The 24,447-nt window shown below is 39.7% G+C and overlaps 1 protein-coding gene across 2 annotated transcripts in view; it reads left to right on the top strand.

The window, feature by feature from the left end:
* The first annotated feature begins 2,334 nt into the window (after positions 1-2,334).
* The window catches only part of BARD1 (BRCA1 associated RING domain 1), an 84,371-nt gene continuing 62,258 nt past the window's right edge, over positions 2,335-24,447 (top strand). The window contains exons 1-3 of one of the 2 annotated variants that reach the window (XM_004262755.3): positions 2,335-2,644; positions 14,434-14,490; positions 17,840-17,988. In XM_004262755.3, coding sequence (XP_004262803.1) covers positions 2,502-2,644; positions 14,434-14,490; positions 17,840-17,988 — 349 coding nt within the window. In that variant the 5' untranslated portion in view covers positions 2,335-2,501. Of the gene's footprint in view, positions 2,645-14,433; positions 14,491-14,809; positions 14,977-17,839; positions 17,989-24,447 lie in introns of those variants that run through there. The other variant, XM_033428153.2, reaches the window with a different exon arrangement.

The raw sequence follows: 24,447 nt of genomic DNA, 5'->3' as shown, positions 1-24,447 counted from the left end.
TTGAGCCTGAAGTTGGGAAAGAGATGCAGGCTGGAGATGCCTTTGGAGTACAGTAGAATTACAGATGGTAATCAAAGTGATCTGGGGCAGGGCATGGAAAGAGAATGGGTAAATGGGCTAAAGCAAGCCAATTTGTATGCCTCAGAATCCCCCCTGGGACTGGAGAGTTACACTGGGGTAGGATGAATAATCTTGGAAGGGTTGAAGGTTCTAAGGTTCTGGGGAATACTGCTTAACTGGAAGGAGAGGAGGATAGACTAGGAGTGAAATGGAGCAACAAACCTAAACTTGATGGACTCAGGGGGTCCTTGCAGGAAAACGGAAAGGGAAATAAGATACCATTTATCCCTTTTTAAAGTGGAGAGGGGATACTGTTAATGCCCTAAGCTAAGGCTTTACCAGGACCCTATAGCTGGACTTCATTTGCCTGGGGAAGTTTTTTCTGGGAACAGAATTTCAGGATTTCACACACTGTTGGTGTACCTCATCCTGGGTAGGTCACCCATCTTCCACCTGCACACATAATGGACATGGGAGAAAGAATTGGCTCTTGAAATTCAGGATCCAGGCCTGAGAGGAAGAGTTGGTTCAAAAACACATATCCCGGGCTTCCCTTGTGGCACAGTGGTTGAGAGTCCGCCAGCCGATGCAGGGGACACGGGTTCGTGCCCCGGTCCGGGAAGATCCCACATGCCACGGAGCGGCTGGGCCCGTGAGCCATGGCCGCTGAGCCTGCGCGTCCGGAGCCTGTGCTCCGCAACGGGAGAGGCCACAACAGTGAGAGGCCCGCGTACCACACACAAAAAAATAAATAAATAAAAGCAGAAAAAAAACCCCACATATCCCATCTCCACTAAAAGCTAAGCATCAGTCACCTGAGCTGTAGCACTGCAGGGCTGGGAGGAAGCAAATGGAAGGGGAAGTGGCAGATGGAAGAGTAAGCTTGCTTATTCTCTTGACGTGTACTATGGCCACCATGAAACAGCTGCCAAGAATTTTGTGAGTTTGGGAAGAGGTAATGGAGCAGTGGTAGAAGGAAGAGGAAACTCATAGGAGAAAGAAGTCATTGCACCTGCATCATAATTCATTTAATAGCACTGTAGGAACAGGCCAGTAACAATTGTTTGGTCCTCAAAGCATTTGACCAAAATGTGAAATTTTCATTTACTCTGATCACAGTTAAATTATGCCCTAATAAAAAAAAGCATCTGATAAAAATATTCAGTGTCATGCTGTGGTAAGTAAAGCATTCACAGTACTGATCATCTTCACATTAGTTTTGAGTACTTATGATGTAGGTGCTTTTACATTTACTGTAATCCCAGAAATCTACAGGATAAATACTATTATCCCCGTTTTGCAGATAAGGAAACAAATGCTCAGAGAACTTAAGGCTTGACTTAAATCACACAATTATTCAGTGGAGGAAGTGGGATTAGAAGTAGGACTTCCCTGCTCCTGAGGTCTCCAACTAACTCCATTATACACCATAGCATCTCTCCAAGTTCATTTAACATTTTAAGTTCCCTAGAGTTTGATTTCTCTGCAAAGGGTAAGCAATGGCTTAAAAAAATCAAGGATTAACTTCTTGGCTACCTGTGAGGTTAAATATATATATTTATATATATTTGGTTAATTTCATGTGTTATCATAGGTCAGGTAAAACACCCTATAAGACCTTATTTAGTTTTACTCGTTCTGCGTCTACTAACCACGTGTTTATTTGGAAATGTTTTAGATGGCTGCCGTGTAGCTTAAAGACTGAGCGGGACTTGGGTGGACACCGGGTTATCAGCTAGAAGGCTATGGGAACACTCCAGGTGAAAATGATACAACTGGGCCTGTTGTGAAGACAGAAGTGGGAAGATTTGAGAGTAAGGGGAAAAAAATGCAAGGGTTTGGCAGCGGACTGGATGGGGAGGGTGAAGGGGTGCGTAGTAGGTTTATCTGTATATATGGCCATCAATGAAAAGCCGGGGATGGGGGTGGGGAGAGAAAAGAAAGTTACCTTCTTAGGAATTAAAAGAGTGTCAGTGTTACAAGCAAAGCGTTTCCAAGCTCAGCAGTAGTCGAAACGGCACAGACCATGCTCAACTAAAAAGTTTCTCGGTTTGTGACTTTCCATTGATTAAATTCGGCTAAGGGGCCCTAGAATCCTCACTATGGGAAAGCAAGGACTTGCTCACTTTCTTGCCTTTATGCCTCAGGGCAGCCTGTGGCCCCGCCCCCTTTCCCAACGACAGCAGGTGTCCTACCAAGGCCGCGCCCCGCCCCTCGCCGAGGCCCCGCCCCCCGTCCCGCGCGCCAGGACTTTTGGCGCGTTTTGGCCATGCCCCGCCCACCCCGCGCGCCTGGTGCCCTAGGCGTCCCGCAGGCACAGAAGTGGGAACAGCTGGGGCAGGGGGCCGGCTGTCAGGTCGCAGGCTTGCGCTGTCTGGGTGGTTGCCCGAGTTCGCCCAGCCTCCCGCTCTCCCAGGAGGCTTCTCCGCGAGGGCGGGGCGATGCAGGGGAACAGGCAGCCGAGGGTCCGCTCCGGGAACGAGCCTCATCCTGCGCCCGCCATGGAGCCGGCTGGTCGCGGCCCCTGGGCCCACAGCCGCGCCGCGCTCTACCGGCTGGAGAAGCTGCTGCGCTGCTCGCGTTGGTAAAGATCGACCCTCGAGGGGGCTGCCGGGAGGGCCTCGGCGGGGGGCAGGCGTCTTTTCAAACCTCCGGTTTCCTCCGTTCATTCCCGTCTCCCCACCTCCCCCCAGCAGTTGGGCCGCCGAGCAGAGTTAGTACCAGGGATCTGGTGTTATTTATCCCCACTCCGGGCCCCCATTCAACCCTTTCTGGGCGGCTTTCTAGCCTTTCTTGCACCAAACCCAACTAAGATGGTAGTTTTCAAACTTTAGCGGGCCTGAGAGTGTAGAGGCGTGGCTAAAGATGCGGATCCCTGTTCCCGCCTCCAGAGTTTGAATCTGTAGTGCTGAGGCATCTGCACTGTTTACCGGGCCCGTGATTCTTGTGACCAGGGTAATACCAGAACCTTAGGCCGAGGGCTGTTAGGTTTGAAGAGGCCCACTAAATTAGAAGCAGCTGTCACCGTTTGCTGAGCTGGCCCCGTTGACCTTTTCTCCGTCGCAGCCTTGTTTGGGGAGGGAGGAGAGTTTTGGGGACTTTTTTGAGGGGTAGATTGAAGATGGCGGGGTGATGGACATCGCCAGTTTCTCTTTCAATATCACATTTCCTTGGTTTGATCAAAGACTGTATGGCTTGGGGTTCCAGCTCTTAAGAGATGCTGTTTATTATTTTTGCTTATTTTCCTTCATGCTGTTACACCATGGGAATCCTTTAAGTTCAAAGTTTTCGTTCCATCTGAAGACATCACTTTCTTGACTGGTACTCCTTGCTTCTTCTTTTCCTGTAGCTCCTCCTAGTATAGAAATAAAGAAGGTTTATAAAACCCAAGAAGGGCTTATCTCACTTTTCATTTCTTCCAAAAGCGTTTATTGAGCGCCTGCTGTGTGCACAGCTCAGTATTTCTGCATCCGTATCACTCTGGCAGGTTTTCTCTCTGCTTGTAGCTGTTCTACCCTATTTCTTTTTTGGGACTTTGTTTTGATTTTTTTTCCCCCCTCTGATGTCCAACTTGCAGAACTTTGTTGTACGTAAAGCATAAGTAACATAGCAACTCTCTCTTTAAAAATGGAAAGGACGTAACTGTCAGAGTTTCGCACTTATATTTTGTTTTACAAAATCTTTAAACCTTGTGACAAAATGACATCATTACCCTCCTTAGAAAAGTGGCACTTTTGTACATGAAGACATTCTGATGTTGTGTGTGTTTTCCCATAGCACAAGGGTCATCCATCAGAGACTAAAAAATTTAAAACTGGCTCTGCTGGTTGCTATAAGCAATTGTAGTCACACCTTCATAAGTCAACGAAAGTTAGACATTCAGATGGCACATTTCTGTACGGAAGGCACTAGGGCGGCAGCGTGATGCCTCACTTGGACCGTAGAGTCAGACTGCTGGGGTCAGGTTCCAGCTTTGATACTGCTGAATGGCCCTAGTCATTCAACATCTCTGTGCCTCAGTTTCCTTATCTGAGTGACGATGGTGCTCAGCTCATCCTCCTGTGAGGATTCATTAATAATAAAAAAATATATTATTGAACACCTACCAAGTGCCAGACTACTCTAGGCATTGGAGATTCATTAGTAAGCAAAGCAGACAGAAACCCCAACCCTTATGAAGCTAACATTCTATGGGAGGGAAGAAACTAAATGAAATTATACATGTAAAGTGGTGAATGTGGTGATTGTTATAGAATAAGTGATTAACAGCAGGTGTTTTATGAAAATACAAAAATACAGTCTGCTTGCTGAATGGTTTGGGGGAGACAAAAGAGGAATAAAAGAGGAATAATCTATAGGTTGTCCTGAAATCTAATAAAGCCAGTTTCACTTTTATCCCCTACCAGTATTTTTCCAGTTTCTAACTGAAGTGAGCAGACAGTAGGAGCCAAAAGACTGAAAGTAGACATCAGTAACTAGGTCCAGACTTTTAATACAACCCGTCGTGGATGGTTAATGATACTGAACTCCAGTGATTTGTTTATTCATGAAAAAACATTTTTTTTTTTTGGTCCGCAGCTCGCCATGCGGCTTGTGGGATCTTAGTCCCCCAACCAGGGATTGAATCCAGGCCCTTGGCAGTGAATGCGAGGAGTCCTAACTATTGGCCTGCCAGGGAATCCCCTCCAGTGATTAATAAAAAAAAAAAAATTAATATACGAACCACGGATGGATTAACTAAATCTCAGCTGTTTCTTTTGGTGCATATTTTAACATAGGGCTCTGCAAACTTTCTCTGTTAAGGGTCATATAGTATATATTTTAGGCTTTGCTGTCACAAACAGTGTCTGTTCTTTTTTTTTTTTACAACCCTTAAAAACATAAAAAAATAATTCTTACCTCAAGGGCTTTACAAAAACAGGCTACTGGCTTGATTTGGTGCATAGACAGTAGTTTGCAAAACTGTTTTAACAGGTAAAACATCTTAAGGTTAAAAATCCTTTTTGGTGTAAAATTTAATGTCACGTGGGGTTTAGTGTTTAGAAATGATTAGTGTTCCTCTCCCTGTCACTGCATGTTTGGCACTGTCTGTAGTGAGTAAAGCATAGGAAAAAACCAACGCATTCTTCCCTCCTGTGCTTTGCCTAGTAGCTGCCTGACATCATTACTCCAAAGGAGCAACTCAGGATGGCCTGCTTCTTGCTTTTGCTACCCATCATTCAAAACAGTGTCATATTATTTGAAATTGTGTGTCAGTGTGTCTGTCCTTTTTACAGAGCTTCAAAGTTTTACCCAGTGGGCTAGTGATTACCCCAATTACCCTCACATTCAGCTTGCAGCTGTCATCCATCTCGTGCTCCCAGCTGTCACCTGTCCTGTGTAGCATATTGGATCTGTTTTGCGGCAAGCATTACTTGTGAGTGAGGGTGGATTGGCTACATTACAGAGCATCTTTTCTTCACCTTTAACATAAGTATGACTCCAAGGTGAAGCTGATGAAATTGTTCAAGAGGCCAGATGTGACATATGTGTTAGGTCCAAGCCTCACAACGAGATAGAAGCTATTTAAAGATTTGGGAAAATGAGACAGGAAGCATGAGAATAATGGGTTCCTAAAGGAAGCAGGAAATGGGAGCTGTAGTGAAAAAGCCCAGGTGTCTTATGACACTGTTTTGGGAATTTAAATAACTAGATACCTCTTGATCTGTTTTTTGGTGGGGGCTGGGGTTTAGCATCTACCACAATTTTAATTCGGAGTTCTGGTGACTTTTATTTATTTTTTATTATTATTTTCATTTTATTTATTTATTTATTTTTGGCTGCATTGGGTCCTCCTTGCTGCGCGTGGGCTTCCTCTAGTTGTGGTGAGCGGGGGCTACTCTTCGTTGTGGCGCACGGGCTTCTCATTGCAGTGGCCTCTTTTGTTGCAGAGCATGGGCTCTAGGCGCGCAGGCTCAGCAGTTGTGGCGCACGGGCTTAGTTGCTCCGCGGCATGTGGAATCTTCTGGACCAGGGATCAGACCCGTGTCCCCTGCATTGGCAGGTGGATTCTTAACCACTGCACCACTAGGGAAGTCCTCTAGTGACTTAAAATTGTAGTTGATTTACAATGTTGTGTTAGCTTCTGGTGTACAGCAAAGTGATTCAGTTATACATATATGTACATTTTCTTATATTGTTTTCCATTATGGTTTATTACAGGATATTGAATATTCTCTGTGCTATACTATAGGACCTTGTTGTTCTAGTGATTTTTTTCTTTTATTTTTCTTTTCTTCTTTTTTTTTTTTGTGGTACGCGGGCCTCTCACTGTTGTGGCCTCTCCTGTTGCGGAGCACAGGCTCCAGACGCACAGGCTTAGCGGCCGTGGCTCACGGGCCCAGCCGCTCCGCGGCATGTGGGATCTTCCCGGACCAGGGCACGAACCAGTGTCCCCTGCATTGGCAGGCGCACTCTCAACCACTGCACCACCAGGGAAGCCCTCTAGTGATTTTTTAATCAACTTTTAGTAAAAAGTCAAAAAACAGTCTTGTGATTTTTAAGATAGGTGATTTTATTTTTCTAAATTATCTCTTGTCGTTTTAGTAAAGGTGATTGAGATTGTTTTCTCTCCTATTTTGAGGCTGCATAGCTTAGTGGTTAAGAGAATGGATTTTGGACCCTGGCTTCAAATCCTGGCTCAGTGATTTTGGACAAATTATTTCATCTTTGTATGCTTCCTTTTCTTGACCTGCCGATGAGTTAGTAGTAGTTTCTACTTTTTAAGTTTGTTAGGGGAATTAAATGAGTTAATTTGTAAGGTACTCAGAGCAGTGTGTGTTATGTTCTAAGTGCTATATGAATGCTTGTAAAATAAAGGGTAGATTCCCTGACTCCAGCATTAGCCTTTGTCTTTCTTCATTAGTTTGGAATGTTGAGAGGCATTCTTATAGGCCATTCATCCTTTGATGGGATGATTACTCCCTTCATTGTTAGGAAACAATCCCTGAGGCACTGTAAGTTGGGTAAGTGGTGATGCAGTGAGGCTTTCTACCCTTAAGGCGCTGTCCTTAGTTATAAGGGATGAAGTGTACACACAGTTCAGGGTAAATTAGGATGAAGGCCAAGGGGATGCAGAGAAGAGTACTTGGGTGGGATCAGTGGAGGAAAGATTCCTGGACTTTTGAATTGGGGCTTGGAGAGATTTTTATAGGTGAGCCGGGTAGAGGATTATAGCAAATAAAAATATGCTAAAAAGTATGTAGAATAGAGGGGGAGTGAGTCAGGTGGGCAGTGTTAAAGACAAGGTCAGATCCTAGGGATTAGAAGCTTAATATTGTTTCACATAGTTACTACCCGAGGAGAGCAATTTGTGTAACTTTCCTGGGACGCCGGTGTCCTCATATGTAAAATGAGGAAAATGGATGAATTGATCTTTCAGGCTCTGTCCAATTCACAGACTCTGGAATTATTAGTGTCTTTTGGATGCAAAACATTGTTTAAAACGTTTTAGGGCTTCCCTGGTGGCGCAGTGGTTGAGAGTCCGCCTGCCGATGCAGGGGACACGGGTTCGTGCCCCGGTCCGGGAAGATCCCACGTGCCGCGGAGCGGCTGGGCCGGTGAGCCATGGCCGCTGAGCCTGCGCATCCGGAGCCTGTGCTCCGCAACGGAAGGGGCCACGGCAGTGAGAGGCCCGCGTACCGCAAAAAACAAAAACAAAAACAAAACTTTTTAGTGAAGTTTGACATACACATAGAAAAGGGCACAAATCATTAGTGTTCACGTATCATATGTCCCTCCAAATTATGGGATTTATTTACTTTTGTGGTATTTTTATTCTTTGATTGACACCTGTCTCCTTCAGTTATACTGCACATTTCATAAAGACAGGTTCACATTTGCAGTCACAGTGCTGGACACATAGTTTCTTAGTGTTTGTTAAATTAAGACATGAAAATTTAGGTTAAGTTAGGGTCACATTGCAGGTGGAAATACCAGAGGACCTGGTTAATTCATTTGAATTGCCAAGAATCCTCCACAGGTTCCTGGTAGTAAACAGTGACTAAAGTTTCAGGGGAGATGTAGAAGGTGCAGGTCTTTCCCCCTGGGATTTAGAGCTAGAACCACGACATGCACAGTCCTGTTACAGGCTACACATGCCTGGTGTTATATAGGGCTTGGGACTGCCAGGGAGACTTACCAGGCAGACACATTGAGCATCCTTTAGTACTGTCCTCCATAGCAGAGGAGATGGAATTACAAGTGAAGTTACTGTTATGCAGGTCTGGGGGCCCAGAGGACAGTTTTCAGGGTGGAGGGCAAATTTGAAAGTTATCTACGTATATGTGGCAATTGAAGGCATACTTCTGGAAGTGGGCTGGGAAGAGGGTATAAAGGTGAATGCCTATGTCTGAGCCTGGAAACTCAATATTTGAACATCGGGTGGAGGAAGTGATGCTTTAAGGACAGGAATATCAGCAATTACTTAGATACTGTTTTGCTTTGGAGGAAAGGGAATATAGAAGACAAAATAACCTAAACTGTTTGAGCTGGGTATACATGATATTCTCTGTGGCTTATCTGTCTCCTAATAGTAGATTCTATTATAGTCATTAATAGATAGAATTCTATTACCCCTTTGATTTTGGGGATATTTGACTCATTGATTTATTCAGTATTTATTGACACTGAACAATTAGACATGAGTTACTGTTTTTCTCATATGATTTACTTTAATATGGCATACAGAATAACTATACAGAATAAGATGCTTTCATGTCATTATTCCATATCCCTGACTTGTTAACAATTTTATTTATTCTCCTCAAGAAAAATAAAGCCAATTGTTTAATTGGCTTGGGGAGCCTCTGCATTTTGGTGTTAAATGTGTTGGTCCACACCTAAAAATAGCATGGGAATTTTCTAAAACGCAAGAGCGTTGTAGTAGCTATCTTGTCTAATATTAAATAGCAGTTGATGTCTCATGGAAGCTTAGGGAGTCATTCAGTTAAGAAATAGGTCTGCCTCTGTATTGTAATCTCAACTGAATTTACTTTCCTTTTCTTCTTTGCAAAGAAAATTTTCTCTCAATAGGACCTTTAAAAAGAAAAAAAAAAGTTTGTTTTCCCTATTTAGTTCTTCCCTAAGTTATAATTCTCTGACTGTACCGGTCTTTCCAAATGAACTACATATAAAGTAACAGAAGTATGACTGCAGATGGAAAAAAATAAAGTAGCTGAATTTTCAAGGTTCCGAAGTCCTGTTACTATGCAAATGTCTTTTGTTATTCTTCTGGATTTTTTTCCTTCTAATATATATGTATATCAAACAAAAAATAGGGTAAGGATAAAATAGAATTGTTAATATAAATGCATTTTGTATGTAGTCTTCCACTTAGTTCGTTCACTAAGGATTTATTGAAATCCTGCTGTTCGCATAGCACCATGCTAGGTAGGTAATGGTGTGTTGGGGAGCTCTGAAGAATTGAAAGTCAGGATCTCTTGTCTGTAGGACTACAATCTATTTGGAGACTTAAAAAAAAAAAAAGAAGAAGAAAAGAAAGAATCGGGCAGATAAAATACAAAATACTTAGTTTTCAACATTGATTTCCAGAGCCCCAGCTTGATGCCATCTCTGGAACTTTAGAGCATTTTGTACTTAAGTCGTATGTTAACTTGGCTTATAAAACTACCCAGCTAGATTGTAAGCCCCTTAGGAAAGACTGTAATGCAGTCAATTTTGTGTCCTTTATATGTGTCTGCTGCAGGGTACAGATTCTGCACGAGTGATGGCATGGAAACTAAATTCCAAGAAATTGTGCTTCTTTGTTTAGTGTCATTTTTATCGTATCATCCTGGATGGTATTTGGAAAATGTGTTCGGCTTGAATAGTTTTGTGGGAGGAGGAAGTATATTCTAGGCTGGGGACAGTCTGAGCAGTACTAGACTTGGAATTGGTCATAAGGTGTTTGATAAATGTTACAGACACTGACTGGCCTGATAAGAGCAGTTTTTGTTGAGGAGCAGTGAGAACAAAGGTTGCCTGGCTTTGGAGTAACCGGACTGTGAAGAACTTTTTAAGGTTTTAAAAATTGAAAGTAATACATGTATATGCCAAAGAATTAAAATAACATGCTATACGGTTATTAAATATTTGTTAAATGAATGACAGGTATGTCTGAATCTTCTCGAAGAACCCACTCTGATCAGTTTCTTGTGTATCCTTTAAGAGGTTCTCTATGTTTGTACCTCAGATGAGAGGGTACCGGTCATCAGGTAGATGTATCATGATTTATTTAACCATTTCCTTGGTAGAAATTTAGATCGTTTCCAGTCTTGTGCTGTAATAAACACAAGACTTATGCTGGAGTGAATATCCTTGTCCATGTGCCTTTACATTAAAAATTTTTTATTAGAATTATACGTGAACACAGTTGACAAAGTCAATAGGACAAATATTATAATGAAAACATTATTTTGCCTCATCCCTTATCACCCTTGAGTTCTATACTCCAGATACAACCTCTTTCATCTCTTTTTATTCTTTAATTTCCAGATTACGAAATGTGTTTCTATTGCTAGTTCTAGATTTTTTTTTCCATTTTAGACATTTTTTGTTAACTTCCTACTCTGAAAGGGTGAGTTTTTTTTTTTTTTTATTACCAATGATCAACTTTCTACTATGGAAGATGACTGGATATAGAATTCAAAGTACAAAATAATTTTCATTCATTACTGTGAAGGCCAAATGTTTTTTCCTTGTCACCCGTGAGATGTCTTACGCTATTCTGAATCCTTAAAAAAAAATTATATATATATATATATTTATACACACACACACACACACACATATGTATCTGACATTTTATTATTTCTTAGTTCCTGGAAGCTTTTGGTATTTTGTTTAGATAGATATCTTTAGTGTTTTGAAATTTCAATTTTTCAAGCATCTGAGATTATCTGAAGAATAAATTCCTTGTAGTAGGATAGTTGAGTTAAAGTTTGGTACATTTAAAATTTTGATAGATACTGTCTGGTTGTAATAAGAATTCTTTTATTCCAGAGTGTCTTCTCAGCTAAGCTCTAGACATTTTCAGAAAGTCTCGCTTTGACAAAGATTTGTGCCACCCTCTGTGCAGTGTATCTATTCTTTGAGCTCTTCCATTAAAATTCTTTTGAACTTGGCACTACCGTCTCCCAGCTTTGGCTATAACACTCCTCTCTCTGCTCCTTCTCCCAGCACATGTGTGCACATACTTTTCATTCACTCTCCCAGTGTCTTTTCTCATCTATTAACAGCAATAAAAAGTATTTTCTAGGTCACTAATTAGAATAATTAGTACAGTTGATCAATTATTTGTAGTACTAGATTCATTGCTACTTGCACTGTAGCATCTTGTTGCTAGGGTGAAGGGTAAGAACTATAGATCAAGGGGTACAGAGTCATCTTAGGATGGAAATTTAAGTTTAGAAATAGAATCAAGGCACTGAGTCAGGTATTGGCAGAGAAAGCCAGAAGGCTGTGGACTGCATCCTGGGGGTAAACCTGCATGGAGAGATGGGAAAAGAAGCAGCTAAGAACGAGCTGAAATCAGCACATAAATGTGCTATAAGGAAATTAAAACTCAGTGGAAGGGAAGGTTTTAGGAAAACAGGTGAGGTCGATGTTATTTCACAGAGGGTCAGGGAGAAAGAGGACCAAAAGATGCTTTGGTGAGCAGTTTGAGCAGAGTGGTGGGAATTAAAGCTAGGAAGGAAAGGAGATGGAGTTAGCTGGTACAGAGCACCTACAGAGGACTTACCAGAACTTACATCAGCAAGAAAGGGAGGAGTTGGGGCAGACCGTACAGTGGGGGGCACGGTATAACGCTGGGGTCCCCAAGCCCTGGTCCATGGCCTGTTAGGAGCCAGGCCGCACAGCAGGAGCAAGTCTTCATCTGCCTCGCTCCCCATCGCCTGCGTTATCACCTGAACCATCCCTGGCATTACTGCCTGATTCTGTCCTGCCGTGCCCACCCCGCCCCCCGTCCATGGAAAAATTGTCTTCCATGAAACCAGTCCCTGATGCCAAAAAGGTTGGGGACTGCTGGTCTAAAAGGTTTTTTGTTTGTTTTAGTTTGCAGGAGAGATTACCTTTGCATGTTTAGATACAGATAGAAGATGAAAGGTGACTGTAGTGATGAGAATAGACTGTTAGAAAGCAGAGAAGTTAAGGGATCTAAGGACAATAGAGCAGCACATTTTACGAAGGAAGAATGACTGAAGGAGTTCTTTTCCTCTGAGCCTGGAGGGAGGGGTAAGATTATGGGTGGAGAGGTAGGAATGAGTCTGGTGGTGAAAAGCTCACACTGCTTGCCTTCAGTAAGGTTAATGGGATTTAGAGCCTGGGGATTGTTTTGTATAGCCGTCTATTCATTTGTTTACCCACAGAACGTCTACTACATCACTTTGGTAGAGATACAAAGGTGAGGAAACTACCAAATGAGTTTATAGAGACAAGTTTGTATATCTTCCAGTCTTTTTGTAATGGTTATTCAGAGCCTGAGAGCAGGCACGGGAGTGGACTGGGGAGCCTGTCTAGCATTGTATCAATAGATTGGCATCCTTGAGTGTCTAAGAGGTTAGTAGAATTAGGGTGGTGGTGAAGATGGCCCAGAACAAGTTAGCTCTGTGGCCTGGGCTGGTAGGGAATCCAAGGAGCTAATACTGAATGGAAGTCTTTCCATGTGGAAAACAACCTGAATATGGAGGTTTGGTCAGGGTGATGGGATAAAAGAGAAGCGGGATATTATGATAGGAGGGAGTGAGATCACACCACTTTTGGGATCTTAGAGGCAGAGCTCGTAATGAAGTAGAATTCAGCACACTTGATTCGAGATCAGGGGTTAGGTTTGGTAGGTCAAGTAATGAACAAAAATTACAGGACCAGCATACGCATTGTAGTAAGGGTCATCTGAACTGCCAGAATCACAGAAGTGGCTGGCACATCACAAGTCATATTTTTATCACCGTGTTCTATGTAGTGTGATAGAAAAATCAGATATTCTGGGTTTTTAGAAAGTGATGGGTTTTATAATGTCAGTGAGCCCCATTTTCGATATCTTGAGTATAACATTGTGGGTGTGCTCTGTTTTTAGCACTCTTTCTGAAAGCTCAGTTTCACTTTAATGTTCATATCTATTAAAATGTGCAGTGTGATACTTTTGATCTTTCAAGAAGTGTGGAAAACTGTTTTTATTGATATATGGTATGTGTACAGAGGTAATTGGATAATAATGGTGTAAATACCTACAGGTCCTAGGGTTAGTATAATAAACCAAGCACAAAAGATGTTCGTTCTTTAAAAGCTTTACTTCTCCTGTTTGCTCGTGCCTCATTACGCCCTCTGAATATAATGACTTGATATGTGTTTATTAGTTAAGTAGCATTACCTTCTTAGGATTATCAAACTTAGCAGGTGTTTTTTGATGGAAACGTTGGGAATACTTAATTGTCTGCAGACAGCCAACCTAATGATTCCCATTTGCAGTTGCTTTAAAGAAAACAAACAACTTCCTGTAAAATGAAAGAATGGCTGCATTTTTGATAAGACATCTGTAGAAAATTGGTGGGTACTTGACAACAACCGGAAACCAAATTTTTTTTTTTTTAATAGGAAACCATAAATTCTTATGGTCAAAGTGACCAGATGTCCTATTTTTCTGTGGCAGTCCTGCTGTTCTATCTAGTTATCCCCTTCGCTCTCAGAAGTGTTCTCACTTGGACAATACACTACATAGTCATTCTACTTGTGGGTCTGATTTTGAGATTTATGGTCTACACTTTGAATCATTAGTTGAAAGAAGCAGCCAGTGGTTGGCTTTGCCTGTAAGAGGTTCAGAGATACTGAACAAAGTTGCTTCTTTCTATGATTTCACAGTATATGCATTATAAAAAGTGTTATAATTTGTACTGAGTTTGGTAGTTGCTATTTGAATTCAGCAGGTGTGTGATGAGACAATATTTAATCAGGGAGTAACAACCTTTCAAATGAATACATCCTTAATATCTTCCGTTTTGAGAAAGAAATATGGTAGTGTTGGGCCTTGGACTTGTGAAATGTTGGGTAAAAAATGTTTATCTGGGGCTTCCCTGGTGGCGCAGTGGTTGAGAGTCCGCCTGCCGATGCAGGGGACACGGGTTCGTGCCCGGTCCGGGAAGATCCCACATGCCGCGGAGCGGCTGGGCCCGTGAGCCATGGCCGCTGAGCCTGCGCGTCCGGAGCCTGTGCTCCACAACGGGAGAGGCCACAACAGTGAGAGGCCCGCGTACCGCAAAAAAAAAAAAAAAAAAAAAAAAAAAAAAATGTTTATCTAACAACGACCTAAGTCTTGATTATTCTTCTTTCTTCAAACAGCACTAATATTCTGAGGGACCCTGTGTGTTTAGGAGGATGTGAGCACATCTTCTGTAGGTAAGTAATTATGGTTTATGATAGCTATACACACATACACACACATATAGTGTAACTATGTTTTTTACTAGGTAATAGTCATGCAATCATGTTGATACTAGTATTACCTTATGTTGTGTAACTCTCATAGATTGCAGTGACTTACTGTACATTATCTCATTTTGGTCCTTTCAACTGTCTTAATTTACAAATCAGAAACTAAAAGCTCAAAGAGGATGACTTGTTGACAGTTACAAAGCTTAGTAAGTGACTTTGCTAAGTTTTGGGGAAAAATTAATATCTGTTGTATAATTCAAATATGTCTCTCTTATTTTTCCAGTTAGTTTTGAATCCAGACTTTGCAAATTGTGAAACTTTAGTTCTTATCGTTACTGGATTAGTTTCCTAGGGCTGCCATAACAAAGTACCAAAAACTGGGTGGCTTAGAGCAACAGAAATTATTGTCTCACAGTTCTGGAGGCTAGAAGTGTGACAGCGAGGTGTCAGGTAGGTTGGTTCCTTCTGAGGGCGATGAGGGAAAATCTGTGCCATGCCTCTCTCCTACCTTCTGGTGGAGAATCTTTGGATTCTGACATTTTCCTTGGCTTATATAGATACATCACTCTCATCTTAGCCTTCATGTCCACATGGCAGTCTCCCTTGTGTGCGTGTTTGTCTTTGTGTCCAAATTTCCTCTTTTTATAAAATACCAATTATATTGGATTAGGGTACTCACCCTGATGGTCTCATCTTAACTTGATCATTTACAAAGACCCTATTTCCAAATAAGATCACATTCACAGGTCCTCGGGTTTAAGACCTCAGCATCTTTTGGTGGGACACAATTTAAGCCATAACAGTTATTATAAAATTATATCCATTAAAGCCCTGGCTGAGAGGTTAGTATATTAGGTTTTCATTTCATCTTATTTCTTACTCAGTAGGAATCAATTAAAGGAGTGAATGTCATAGTTTAATTGTCTGAGACAGGGTTAATATATCCTCCTTTGAATCAATCTTTTAATTACTTCAAGTTATGACTGTGATTATCCAGCATGCACAGACTGCAATATGAAGTTTAAGCACATGTGGAAGTAATTTACTGTATGACTTCAGTGGGCTGGGGGTGTGTGGAGGGCACCTATGCTTGGGGTCCCAATTTTGTTTCTAGAAACATAGGTCTGTTACATAGGGCATATCCAGAAGGAGGATGGGGTAGGAAATAGTATCTATTGCCTACCTGACGTCTCCATCTGGATGACGAAATGGGATTTCAGACTTGATATGTTCAGAGCAGATCTGTTGATCGTCCTCCCCTTTACCCTGTTCCTGCCTCGGTAATCTTCATAGCAGTAACTGGTGCCACTGGAATAAATGGTAGCAAAGTTGCTCAAAGCGAAAACCAGTAGTCATACCTGGTTGCTATTTTACTTCCTTATCCCACGTCATTAAGTTCTGTCAGTTTCACCTCAAAATGTGCCCTAAATCTTGAACTTTCCCACTTTTCTCTATATTTACTACTGTTTATACTTTGGTCCAAGCCACCATCAAATTATTTCTCCTCAGACTAGTTCATAGCTGGTTCGCTTCCCCATTTTCTACGTTCTTGTGGGTGATCTCACAGGAGATCTTTTGAAAATGTAAATCACGTTTGTATCATTACGGCTCTTAAAGTCCTTCAGTGACTTCCTATTACAATTAGAATGAAATCCAAACTCTGCTCTGAGGCCCACGAGACCCTGTGCAGGGCCCAGTCCTTGCCTGCCTCTCGTACCGCACATCCCTCTGGCTCACACTGTTCAGCCACCTTCTCCTTTTAGTGTATTAAACACATCAGACTCACTCCTGCCCCAGGACGTTTGCACTTATTATTTCTTCCATCTAGAATGTACTTCTGCCAGATTTTTGTGAGGCTGGCTTTTCATCAGTTCCATTTCAGCTCAGATATTACCTCCTCCAAGAGGCCTCCCATTATTCCTGTATAAAATTTTGGCCGCTCCCTGTCTCCACTCTGAAGCAAGCAGATTTGTTTCAGGGGTTGTACTCACAGTATATAATAGATTAGTGACGAATCTGGAGCATAACAAACTTGAAATTGTATGTAATGAAATTGCATGTAAAGCTTGTGTATGTGTGTGTGTTCCATACATTTAATTGGATTCTAAAGGGGTCTGTGACTTAAAATGGCCAATGAAAGATTAAGGGAGGCATGAGAACATCTTAAAAGAGAAAATGGTCATCTGTATGTGAACAGAGGAAAGAATTGATTCAGTGTAGTTTGGTTCATTTTTATTATATGATGCCAAGAATTAGGGTTTCCCATATAAAACTGAGACATTTAAAAAATACTAATTCATTTAAAAACAACAATAAAAAACCCATTACATAATAACATAAATAACACTTTTTAAGGAGAAATAACTATTTTGCAAACTAAAGAAAAAATAGAAGAGTGGCACTGCTTTTACATTTTTGCAGATTTCTTTATTTTGCTGAGTAGAAGACAGGTTACGTATTTTGAAGGGGGCTCCATTGTAAGAATCCTCTGGCCCTACAAACGAGAGGGTTACATGAAAAGGGATGTAGTGTTTGGAGGAGATGTGGCTTTTACGACTATTATATTACCCAGTCCTGCTAGAGCCCATCTGGTGAAGCTAAGGGAGGTGTGGATTTAGAGCTTTCTTATTTCAGGATTCACAGATAGGCTTCAGGGGGGATTGTGAACAAACGCTCGTGCACATCTTCGTCAGAGTCACAAAGGGTTTGTAACCCCCAAAGTTAGGAAAAACCTTTCTAACTATGAGACTGTAACTCTTGGACATATAACCCGAGGTAATTTAATTGAGTTTACAGGTTGTAAAAGTACCTGAAAGAACCAAACATCTTTTCTCAAAAACTAAAGCCTTTAGACACTTGTACAAAAATAAAAGAAAAAACACCTTTCCCCATTTCTTTGCAGTAATTTTAGGTATCTCCATGAAGCACAGTGTTAGCTTTAGAGTAGGAAAGGTTGAGATGCATGGCTTACATGCATTAGGTACTGAATATTTTTTTATATCTCCCTCTGTACCCTCACTCTTTAGAAACTATAGATTTATTTGCAGGGAAAAATTATGCAGACTATTGTCTGGCCAAGTGTAGTCTCTACATAGCAAATTACATGAGCAACTTTAGATTTAGATATGGTGTGTGTGTGTTTGTGTGTCAGTGTCATACTCTTTCAAAAACACTGTTTTACCTAATATTTTATCATTGACCATTGTTTATTAGAACAGCCTCTGCTTCATTTACTTCAGTTCAAACTTCATTTTTTTCAATTCAGACCCTGCTGAATGTATTGATATCTATATATTTTTTGATCCTTTTTAAGTAATTGTGTAAGTGACTGCATTGGAACCGCATGTCCAGTGTGTTACACCCCAGCCTGGATACAAGATGTGAAGATAAATAGACAATTGGACAGCATGATCCAGCTTTGTAGTAAGCTTCGAAATTTGCTACATGACACTGATTTTTCAGGTGAGAAATTTCACTGTCTCTCTTAGTTAAATAACTGATAAATTCATATTGATTTCATAAAGTATGTAAAATATGAATGACATATTTCAGATGTTAAGATTTATAGTGTTAGGAATCATTTTGAGAGGTGACAGATACCTTAGAGGTAATTAGGTCTGACTCCCTTATTTTATAGATGAGAAACCAGGGTCCAGAGAGGTTAAATGATCTTGCCTGAAGTCACACATGCAGTTAGTACCAGGAGCAGGAGAAATAGAGCCTGTTTCTTCTGATTGTCAGTCCACAGACTTTTTCACCACCTATACTACCTGCTTTTTACAGTTATAATAATTTCTGTATAATATATATGGAATAGTGATTTTGTCCTTAAACTCAGTTAACTATTATTTCACAAGATAGAACACAACCTTTTGGGTATCACTTTTCTACAAATTAGTTAGATTAATTTTGCACAGTTTTGAAAGAGCAAAACTCTAATATCCATTTTCTTTTCTATTTAAATGGAGGTTAATGTTTTTCAAATTGTTCTTACACTCTGTGTATTAACTATATATTTTCCCATTGTGCTTTCCGCTGAGAGCTAATTAGCTGTGGAAAGCAAGTAAAGTGTTTTTGAATCTTCATAATCAGATTGAAATTGTCTTTTTATTGGCCAGATACCATCATTTTAGCTTGTGTTTATGGGAGAACCTTTTCTTGACTGGCAGGATGCCATGAATGATTGATAAAGCTCATATAAAATGGTTGAATTTCTGTTTTGAAAACTTTTGATCTTAGTTTTCCAACATGATGTGTTATTGTCAGCTACTAAGGGTGAAGTTGATTGGGAAAAATAAAGAAATAAGGCAACTACTTTGAGTCGTATTGACCAGGTCCATATTTCTGAGAAGAATTTAAATTGCAGTTTACCTAAGAAAAGTTTTCTTCGTCTAGTTTTCTGATTTTTGTATTAGACTCCATCCTTTCATGACAAAATGTGCTATGGTGATAAAGTTTTACTGATTTTCAGATGTAATTATATATGCACATGTTTTAAAAAGTACTTTAAAAAAATAATATGTAGTAAACCTCTTTAAGAGCACAGTGAAGAAAAGTTTTATTAGTTCATCTGTAATGTTTTCCTTCTTTATCAAAGCCAGTGCTGACAGTGTTTTATTTTCTGTTTAAAACAGATTAGTGTGTGATCTGTTACCCCTCCCCCCACCCCCTTACCATTGATTAAAACAGGAGTTGTTAATTAAGAGTCCATGCATTTTTAGGGCTTCCCTGTTGGCACAGTGGTTGAGAGTCCGCCTGCTGATGCAGGGGACATGGGTTCGTGCCCCGGTCTGGGAAGATCCCGCATGCTGCGGAGCGGCTGGGCCCGTGAGCTATGGCTGCTGAGCCTGCGCATCCGGAGCCTGTGCTCTGCAGCGGGAGAGGGCACAACAGTGAGAGGCCTGCGTACCGCAAAAAAAAAAAAAAAAAAAAAAAAGAGTCCATGCATTTTTAGCAGTGTTGGGGCTTGGGGCCGGGGTGAATTAGCGAGTCTCTTGAATTAAGTGTACAATATGAAAAAGGTTCATGTCTATGTGAAAGTGGCTTTCCTCAGATTCTTTAAGATGTGTAGTCTGTTAGGAATGTTGGCCATGCATTGAAATTTGGGTGCTATCTATATTTTGTCTGTGGCTGTCATGATGTTTCATTCTTCTTCAGTTGCTGTAGAGTAATATATTAGCTTGCTAGGGCTGCTGTAAGCAAGTACCACAGACTGGGTAGCTTATCAACAGACATTTATTGTCTCACAGTTCTGAAGGCGAAAGTTCTAAATCAAGGGCTAGGTGAGTTTGGTTACTTTGAGGTCTGTGAGGGAGGTGTGTGTTCCAGGCCTCTCCCTGGCTTGTAGAAGGCGGTCTTCATGTTCACATGGTATGCATGTATACATGTTTGTGTCAAATTTCCCTTTTTTGTGGGGACACCATTCATATTGCATAGAGCCCCACTTTCCTCATCTTTACCAATTATATCTGCAATGACCCTGTTTCCAAATAAGGTTATGTTCTGAGGTAATGGGATTAGGACTTCAATATATGAATTTTGGGAGGGACATAGTTTAACCCATAAACAAGTAATGTGACATTTTTAATGGTGATAATGGGGGAGCAGAATAACCTTCAGTGGGTTGATTGTAGTCAGTTATCGCATGCCGGGGTACTGCGTGCCATGTGGTGCAAAGAATTAGATGACTCCTCAAGAAATTTTACTGTAGTTAGTGATGTTTGAATTATCAGTATGGTTTTCATATTTTGTGGACCATGGAATATGAAATGCCTTAAGATTTCATCATTAAAAAAGATATTTAGGAAAATTGCTGAGTTGAGAACAAGTTTTTGTGTGGGACCTGAGGCCTTTTGGAATGCTGTCTTTCTCATCTCAGAGGAGAGGTGGAGTTTGGGGAGAGAATTATGGTGATTCACTTTCCAAAGGCCATTTTGTGTTCATTTTCCTCATTATAATGAATAATAATAATTACATTTAGTCATTACCAGACTTTAGCTGTGCTGGCTTTAATAGTTTACTTATTTTAAGATGAATTGAAATTTCACTGATTGCCTAACCTATAATCAGAATTTTAGGATCTTTATTCTGTAGGTGAGGAAATTGAGGGCCTAGGTTAAGCAGGGTGGTCATGCTGTCAGTTTCTTGCTTATTGTTTTATCATTTAACACGGTGCTTTTGTTATACGTGTGGGCATTTGTTTTACTTGTTGAATTGTGTTGGAGAAAAATTGGCAGCGTTAAGACTAATTCATATCCTAGAGACTAGACTTAATTAAAACAATTTTTAAAACAAACTCTTAGGTTTTGATTTCAATAATCCATTTTATAATGGTGACATCCTCCTTTGCTACATTTAGAGAAGATGAAATAAGTCTAGAGTATAAACATATACTTTTCTATCTGGATCTGTAATTTCCATGGTACAAAGTGTTTTCTACTTATTGTAAGTTGCATTGTTATCAACTTTTCCTCCTAAGGTCCCCCAAAACAAATCTAGCCTTGAAGGGCATTTGAGGTGTTTTCTTTCGGTATATCCCTTGGTTCCTTATAGTTTATCTATTAAGTATATTTCATGTATATATACCTTTATGTTAGTTTATTATCTAGCAAGTACTTCTAAAACTAAAGTATAAGGCAAACTAGGTGAATGCGTAGAGGGAGCTAATAGTTGGGGACGAATAATGGTTGATCTTCTTTATAATGAGGAAATTGGAAAATGATATCATTATAAAATACAGGTATTAGATTAAGTGATTCCTGAGTTCTAGCTCCAAAGTCATATGGTTCTGTTAAATAGTCAAGTGCTGAAGATGATGAATTAAGCGGAATGGTTGGACATCTCCCACATTTTCTATATTTATTTTTTTAAACCTGTAGTTCACAATTCATCTTCCAAATGAACCTTGTTACTTTCATTTACTATAAAATATATGATTACTATAATTAAGATGGGTAATTAGGAAGAACTTGTTAAATGGTGGACATAGTATATAGTGTACTGGAGATAAAGAAGCTTGATTTACAGTAATACTTTCTCAAATGAACTTCTAAATACTTGAAGAAATTTTTCTTGGTTCAGTGTACTTTAAAGAGAAGAGGTTGTCATAAATTTTTCTGACAACCATTTATGGATAATTTTACCTTATTCTTTAAAATGTAGTCTGCTTTCTACCAGTGGCGTTAAATTTAAAAGTTTTTATTTTCTCTTGCCCCCTATCATATTAAATCAGACCTTGCAGGTGCTGGTTAGGTTTTGTGAAGCATATGTTGGTGTTGGTGACATTAAAAAAAATGCTTTGATTATGCTTTCATAGGATCCCAACTTCCCTTCTGTTTTCTGGTTTGGGAGAGATCCTGGTCTTTCTGTAGCAAATTACATAGTGTTTCATATATGCTATGACTTTTTTATAATAGATGAAGATGAGCATTTGAATAGCTGTGTCGCTGTTGTTTTGTTTTAAATAGAACTGAATGCTTCTTAACTTACAAAATAATCATTCTTTAGTGAAGGTGTTAATGTTGCACAGATGGTAGCAAAGTACTTTCCTTTGATTTTTAATAAGGGGCTAGTTTGTCAAAGAGTTTTCTCAACTTCTGCTGTGAAACCTATAATAGAGAATAATTTGAAAGGCACACAGTGTACATCATTATAATCCTTTGATGTAGATTAATGATAGCTAAATCACATTTTCTAATTGCCTCCCTTTTCTTTAGTTTATTACTAAATTTTAAGAAAAACACTTGGCTAAGCAGCTCCTTAGCAACATGTGTGTTGTCTGTTCCTCGATATTTTGTGGTGTACTCAGAAATATTTAAATTCAGAGAATAGAATTCTTTTAAAAATGTCATCATTAGGAAATTTACTATGTAGAGGAAGGACCAATATTTTTCTTCATGAAATGAGTATGATAATTTATCATGCTTAGAAGCATTCACCCGTAAAAACTGTTGTAGCTGTTAGTAGTATGATTTATGTTCCAGCAGTGGTGGTGATTTTGCTTTTTACAGTCTTAACTTAGTTATACTGTGTAAAATCCAGAACTTAAAATCATGCTTGCTCTACTGGTTCTTGCTTAGTTAGGACAAGATGCATAATCAAAATCTTCTTAAGTAAATTTATTACTGGATGACTAGTGAGATTATTGTGTACAATGTAAACTACATAAATATATGCTCTCTGCATTTACTCCTTTGTAAGTTAGGAAATATGTGCTCCTGAGTTTGAAGTTTTATTGTCTTTTTAGATTTAGATTTTTTAGTTGATTGAGTGTGTTGTTACTACCTACAAGCCTCAATTTTCCTTTAAAATGCCTAATTCTACATTTTGGAAGTTTTGTAAGTGTTGAGGACTTCAGAATTTGACATTGTTTTTAATTGAAAATGTCATCAGCTATGTTTAATAATAAATTTTAAAAACTCAAGTATGAGTTTTTACAGGCTACCAGAGGATTAACCTTTAAGACTTTGTAATCCTGAGTCTTTCTTAAAAAGTAATCTTGATAACATTTCATTTTGACCTTTTCTCTAGTCTCGAGATTATGTCGGAAATGACTTGGTTTTGAAATCTAGTTGTCACTGCAGAGAAAAGACCTTGTTGAATTTAGACATAAAGTCTGTGTGAATGGATCCTCATTCTGATTGTTTTTATTTCCAAGATCCTGTCCTAACAGCACTTTTCTGAGCAGGTGATGTTCAGTTCGGATGTAAAAGGGTGTCAGAGGATCTGCTCTTATTCGGATACCCACTCCTCCTTCCAGCTGGGTTTATCATTTACTGACTTTTCAGTGCAGTGCTTTCCTTTTCCATTTCCAGAAGGAAGGGATAGCTTCTTTGGAGTGGAGTGGAGTTTGACTGAATTCTTTTGCTTGGCAGGGATCATATCTCTGAAATTTCTACAGAGATAAATGCTAATTGTTTTTCAAAATCCACTGTTTCATTTTTTCTTATCTGTTTAAAGTGCTGTCTTTTACTTGGTAGATCTATTTATAAGGATAGGACTTTTGTACTTAAGAAACATGAGGTGAAAGAATAGGCAAAAGAGATTTTGAACTTTAGAGAAGATCTGAGCTTTTAGTTTATTAATCTTCTTGTGTATTAATAATTTTAAACTGATAAAATAAAGTGTTCTGTGTGAATAAAGAATATCTAAAAGGAATTCAAAAATGATATTTCATAACTTCCTTTTCTTTTGCTAATATTTTAAGACATGAGAAATGTTGAAATGCATTCCCAGAAACAATAAGAAAAATGAAATTAAAATTACGTTGTCTCTTTTAACTATGAAAGCTTTGTAGGAAGAGCACACTTGACAATGTTTTATAACACTGTAGTAATGTCAGACACGCTTATTCCCTACACAGTGGCTGTTACCAGTCCTTAGGCGAAAGATGTACCGGTGGCTGTTGGTTTTCTTCTTAAAGTAACTTAGTGTTAGAACTTGGTTCATTAAAATTTTTCTCTTGATTCCATAATGTAAGAAAACTGTTATACAGAGTTCTCTTCAGCTTGAATGAGGAGTGACCTCTCAGGAGAAAAACATGATTCAAATAATGTCCTTTTTCCTTCTTTTTAAAAAAATAAGACAAAACATATTTCAGTTGTCCTAGTTGGTTATAGGAGATTCCGTCTGTGTTAATTTGGAGAATGAGTATCAGGCAATATGAAATTATTGTTAGTCACTGTCAATCCTGTCAGGTGGTGGTGGTCATGGTGATGGTGTTTTTTCTAGTTTCCCTGCCTTTCTGGTGTTCTTTTTTATACCTGAAATGTCCTCTTGATAATCCAGTTTGTGTGGAGAGAAGAGCACTGAATTGGGAGTTAGGAGACTCCCTTCCTCTCCTTTTTAACTTTAATGCCTCATATTTAAAATGAGAGAATTGGACAGGTGATCCTTCAGATTTCTTCTAGCCCTTAAATTGAA

The sequence above is a fragment of the Orcinus orca genome, chromosome 7 (assembly GCF_937001465.1).
Source record: "Orcinus orca chromosome 7, mOrcOrc1.1, whole genome shotgun sequence".
NCBI classification, from domain to species: Eukaryota; Metazoa; Chordata; class Mammalia; order Artiodactyla; family Delphinidae; genus Orcinus; species Orcinus orca.
Note: the sequence above shows the minus strand (reverse complement) of the source record. Positions and strands in the feature narration are given on the sequence as shown.